General features: G+C 41.3%; 1 protein-coding gene across 1 annotated transcript in view; it reads right to left on the reverse strand.

Moving 5' to 3' along the window:
- LOC106610000 (storkhead-box protein 2) overlaps positions 1–2,521 on the reverse strand; it is a 220,164-nt gene extending 217,643 nt beyond the window's left edge. The window contains exon 1 of the mRNA XM_014209087.3: positions 808–2,521. Coding sequence (XP_014064562.1) covers positions 808–991 — 184 coding nt within the window. The 5' untranslated portion in view covers positions 992–2,521. The remainder of the gene's footprint in view (positions 1–807) is intronic.
- Between the last annotated feature and the right edge of the window lie 3,521 nt (positions 2,522–6,042).

Genomic DNA, 6,042 nt, shown 5'->3' on the forward strand with positions numbered 1-6,042 from the left:
TGTATTACACACCAATGACTTGGTTTTAAATTATTTTGGGATGACTTCTGCATTAAATGTAAAATATGCTAAACGGGGGAGGTTAAACAAAAGCAACGTGTGGATCGTAATCCTTGTACATAAACTGATTTTAAGGTAAGGAAACAAACATCTAAATATGCAATTTTGTTGAAAAATCCCTTTAAAATGTACCACGGTGTCATTAAAAACAGAGACCATGAACTACATTTTCACTTATACCCCATATCACAGTCCTATCTGACACTTCACACAACAATACTAGATGGACAAGCATCTCACAGAAACATGCATGCCATATGGATATGTGGATCCCTTACCGCTCAACCCATGAATCAAGGGGAAAGAAAAACCTATGTGATGAGAGGGTTTCAAAGATTTAGCTCCAACAACATCCCATTGCTTCCCTTTTCAGCCCTTGGTTGTACTAAAATCCTAATATTAACGTTCTAATTCATAAATAATCAACCGCCATGATGCAATATCCTTGCCTGGGACAATTCAATTTCAATATTGTCTTTACCCTTTAACTATGTCACTTCAACTTAAATAAAATTTAAAAAAAATCACATTACAGAACACAGACGCTCACAAACTCTACCCTTTGTCATCACATATTCCATATCCATAGAAACCCCCTAGTAGTCTTGGAATAATGTGGTTTTGGAAGAAACCAAGATGTTACTAACCCTCACCCCCACGTACAACTTTACACACGCTTGCCAACATCCGACAAATTGGTGAGTTAGGGATGGTAGTGGTTGTGGTGGTGGTTGTTGTCAGACTCACCTGGCATTTGGTAGCCCTGGGGGGGGCCTGGTGAGATGTGGGGTGGAGGAGGGGGAGTGTGGTGGTGTTTCTGCTGGAGACGGAAGTCCTTCTCGCTCCGGGAGCGGGTGCGCTCCGGCAGCCGCTCGGACAGGTCCGAACTGGGCCAGGCCCGCCGCAGGTTGGTGCTGCGGGTATTCTTCATAGCGACCCCAGGGGCAAGCGGCCTGCCACGGGGGCTACTACTGGGTTCGGGGGGAGGCCAACCTGAGGCTTAGTGCCTCCCCCACATCAGCAGGGTCGCCCCGTGCAAGGGATCAGGCGAGAGACATGACGGAGGACCAGCGTGCACGCTTGCATACACACGCACGTTTAGTCATTCACATCCACAGGCAAGCTACTACAGCCGCCTCTCAATTCAGACTGCGGTGGATTGGCATCTGCTGCGTTTTCCCGGGCTGATCCATTGCGGCGGTGGTGGTTGCGCCAGGCATCACCCTTTTTTATGTCAGCGATCAGTCCGAACCACCATTTGTAGCGTCCCTGTTCGCATGCGTCGGGAAGCGCATTACGTAGCTGCTATGCTGCGGAAGGGGAGGGGGTGGCAGGGGTAAGGATGAAGAAAATGGGGCATGGGAGGCAAGGAGAGAGGATGGCGAGGAGAGATGGAGGTATGGGAAAGGAAGGTTGGAGGGGGGTTGGTTCAGGTGAATTGAGTTTTTTGGGTGGAGGGGAATTGGGGGAGGAGAGGGAATAGATGGGTAGAGAATCGGCAGCTTAGCTGTAGAGGCTGTTCTCCGACAATAGCTCAATTCACCATAGGAGCTATAGGCGGAAAACAAAAGAGCCCCCCTTTGAGGAAAAAAAAGAGAAAGAATAGCGCCCTTTACCCTGACCTCCACTGAAAAACTCTACAGATTGCAGAGTGTAACGGAGGCCAAATCCACCGCGCAAGACCCGCTCGTCCTCAACGACACCACACCTGGAAAGGGTGGGGAGAGAAAAAAGGCGCATAGAATGGAGCGCATAGAAATAAAACAAATCGCAGAATAGATATCCTCCTCTCTCGTGAAAATCCAATACGAGAATCCAATCCTAAGAGGCTCGTTGGATCATCCATTCATTCAACCAACAGAGCTGCAGCTAACTCCAGTCAACGGCCAATGTATTTCAACGCTAACCACCGCAGCTGCCGCTGCGCCCAGAACCTCAAGAAAGTGTGTGTGTGTGTGTGTGTGTGTGTGCGCGCGCGTGCCTGCCCACTGCGCGAGATTGTGCGTGTGTCTGTGTCTGGGTGACTGAGATGATGGGAGGGGTAGAGGAAACGAGAGAGCGAGAGGGAGAGGCCGAGGACATAAGTATAGCGGAGAAGAAAGAAAATAACAACATCCACACACACAAAGATGCAGCAACCACATCTGTCCTGCAAGAAATGTATTCCAGTAGGATAAAGGGACTAATGATGAGACAGCCTCTGGCTGAGTGTTTTTTTTAACCACCCCCTCTCTTTCTCTCCCTCCCTCTCTAACTCTCTCTCTCAGCTGTCACTCTAACTCTCTCTCTCAGCTGTGCAGTGCCACTGCAGGAAAGGGGGCAGGATAAGCATGAGACCCTCTCCCTCTCTTCCCCTCTTGAGACATGTCCCATGCTAATTGAAGAACTGTCCTGCATTACATGCAACTGAACAACCCCCAAAGCTTGGCTCCACCCCCAGCTTCTGGCCCAGCCTATGAAAGCTCTGCTACTAGATTGCCACAGAAAGTGGTAAAATTGTTAGCACCTCGATATCACCACTGTATAACAATGAATGGTATTAAAAAATACAACAGAAACACCATCAAGGATTTGCTTCATCCATATTCACATTGATTTCACATTTCTTATTTCTATTCAAAACCGCATATAGTTTTACTTGGCTTACAATCATTAAATGTTTTAAACACAACAGGGATAATTCCTTCAAAAGTCATGCTTAGGACTTCTTTCCCCTATTCCCACTTGTGACACTGAAGACAATTTAAAGGAGTCCCATCTTGATCATTCAGTAAGACCTTATCTACATTTATCTAGCCAACAGAAGCCCATTTTTTTTGTGTTTAATAAATGTCGTAGTTCAACAACAACATTTGGTAGACCAGTCAGTCCTTAACTCTGAGGTTTGTATCTTTGAGGTGATAGGGATTAGAGGCATGAGGATATGCAGCTTCCCCCCCACCCACAAAGACCCCATACACACTCAGGTTGAACAACTGAGGTACAACTGATATTTTTGTGATACAATGAGAGTTTTTCTGCACACAAACTGTTTTCACAACCATTGTGCAGTGTCTCCACAACACTTGTGTAATTAGATTTATGCAGACAAACTCTGTTGTATCACAACAGTTGTGCCAGATGTGTTGTACATCAGTTGTACAACTTGAGTATGTTCAGCGCCAAAGGTCTATAATCCCTTCCCCTCAAAATTGACATTATTTTGTATTTCAAGTATGTTAATAATTAATACGGGCCATGGCAGAGATTAACTAATCAGATCACGGAGGCTTCTAAACACACACACACCTAATTAGATTCAACTTTTTGGGGGGCGAATTCAATGTAACGTTGCTATTACCAGGCATCATCCTCCATGAGTCCTAGAGTGAACTCTTGACTATTCTGAAAGATATAGGACTAAAACCACTTGCAATGACTTGCATTAAAATTATTTCTGCACCATGGATTCCATTTAATCACAATTGTAAACCAATATGTTATTTATGCAAAATTTTTTAAACAAACTCAAAATTACATGCATGAATTTGGTTTTACCTTTCCAAATGTCAGGGACACACATGGCATTCAGACATTTTTATCTCAATATCAAATCATTTTTGGGTAACAATTAAGTGCCTTACTGTAATATTTTTTCATGAAAATGGTCAAAAATAAACAAAATAAACACAAAAACAACTATTTCGCAAGCAAGAATTTTGCTTGGACTGTCTGGGAGTGGTCCTTAAGAGCGAGTGACCTAATTGCGCTCTAAAAATGATGGGTTCAACTGGAGTTCTTCTAAAATCCTCAAAGAACCGTAGGGTTCTTGGCAATGAAAAACAGCCCGAAAAAGTTCTTCAAAGAACTTCTTAGGAGGTGGGGTTCATCGAGGAACCCCCATTGTTTCTGGAGTTCTTCAGGGAACTTCGCAATTGCAACTGAAAACACTCGTGCGAAGTTTGAATACGACAACAGTTAAAAAGGTAAGTTGGGTTGATGTTTGGCTCTGAATATGTATCAAAATAAGTTATATAACATACTAATGAATAGCGAAGACAATTATGGTCTCTGTGAATAGCTTCCATAACATTGCTATAGTTCAGAAGAATTAACGTAAATATTAGAAAGCTTGGTTTGACTGTTGGTGTTGTATGTGCCACAGTACAGTAGTGTTAGCTTGCTAAGTTAGCTAACTTTGTCTTAACTAGGTTTGTATTAATTCCTGAACTACATTCTGTCCCATATATTGTATATCGTTTCCATAAAGCCAACATGTCTTTACACTCATTAACGTAAATTTACAATCTAGAGCAGTTCTCACTTTTGTGAGAATGAACTAGCTAACATTAGCTTCGTTGACGTTAGTTAGTTGATTAGCCAGCTAACTTAGCTAGCTAATGTTAACTAACTAACGACGGTGACCTGTCCAGACGAGATGTTACAACGAACTGAATCTGTCAATGGAGGGCTTCCTCTTTATATAGACTAGCATGCAATACTATTAACTCACAAGAGGGCATAACATTACATGTACAATACTATCCCATTTTGGAAATGTTACATGTATAAAATATTGAACAATGTGTACAAAGATAGCTTTAAATCTGATATTAGGCCTGTATGGCAGTACTTTTACTGTACGGCAATACTGTATTGGCTAGTGCTTTCTCCAATATGTTCTATTTTGCATTCAATTGTATGTCGATGCCATTTATCTTTCAATATTTATTTAATATATACACTAGCGTTCAAAATTTGTCACTTAGAAATGTCCTTGTTTTTGAAAGAAAAGCTCATTTTTTGTCCATTAAAATAACATCAAATTGATCAGAAATACAGTGTAGACATTGTTAATGTTGTAAGTTACTATTGTAGCTGTAAATGGCAGATTTGTTTATGGAATATCTACATAGGCGTACAGAGGCCCATTATCAGCAACCAGTTAGGAGTCGCCTCTTCACTGTTGACGTTGAGACTGGCGTTTTGCGGGTACTATTTAATGAAGCTGCCAGTTGAGGACTTGTGAGGCATCTGTTTCTCAAACTAGACACTCTAATGTACTTGTCCTCTTGCTCAGTTGTGCACCTGGGCCTCCCACTCCTCTTTCAATTCTGGTTAGAGCCAGTTTGTGCTGTTTTGTGAAGAGAGTAGTACACAGTGTTGTACGAGATGTTCAGTTTCTTGACATTTTCTTGCATGAAATAGTCTTCATTTCACAGAATAAAAATAGACTGACGAGTGTCAGAAGAAAAATCTTTGTTTTTAGCCATTTTGAGCCTGTAATTGAACCCACTAATGCTGATGCTCCAGATTCTCAACTAGTCTAAAGAAGGCCAGTTTTATTGCTTCTTTAATCAGAACAACAGTTTTCAGCTGTGCTAACATAATTGCAAAAGGGTTTTCTAATGATCAATTAGCCTTTTAAAGTGATAAACTTGGATTAGCTAACACAATGTGACATTGGAACACAGGAGAGATGGTTACTGATAATGGGCCTCTGTACACATATGTAGATATTCCATAAAAAAAAAATCTGCCGTTTCCAACTACAATAGTCATTTACAACGTTAAACAATGTCTACACTGTATTTCTGATCAATCTGGTATTATTTTAAATGGACAAAAAAAATCATTTTCTTTCAAAAACAAGAACATTTCTAAGTGGCCCCAAACTGTTGAACTGTAGTATATATATATATATATATTTTATATATATATATATATATATATTTTTTTATGCTTGTAAGACTACAGTCGTGGCCAAAAGTTTTGAGAATGACACAAATATTAATTTTCACAAAGTTTGCTGCTTCAGTGTCTTTAGATATTTTTGTCAGATGTTACTATGGAACACTGAAGTATAATTACAAGCATTTCATAAGTGTTAAAGGCTTTTATTAACTTCTGGGCCACATCCTGACTGATTGCAGCCCATTCTTGCATAATCAATGCTTGGAGTTTGTCAGAATTTGTGGGTTTTTGTTTGTCCACCCGCCTCTT

Source organism: Salmo salar, chromosome 08 (assembly GCF_965601325.2).
Source record: "Salmo salar chromosome 08, fSalSal1, whole genome shotgun sequence".
NCBI classification, from domain to species: Eukaryota; Metazoa; Chordata; class Actinopteri; order Salmoniformes; family Salmonidae; genus Salmo; species Salmo salar.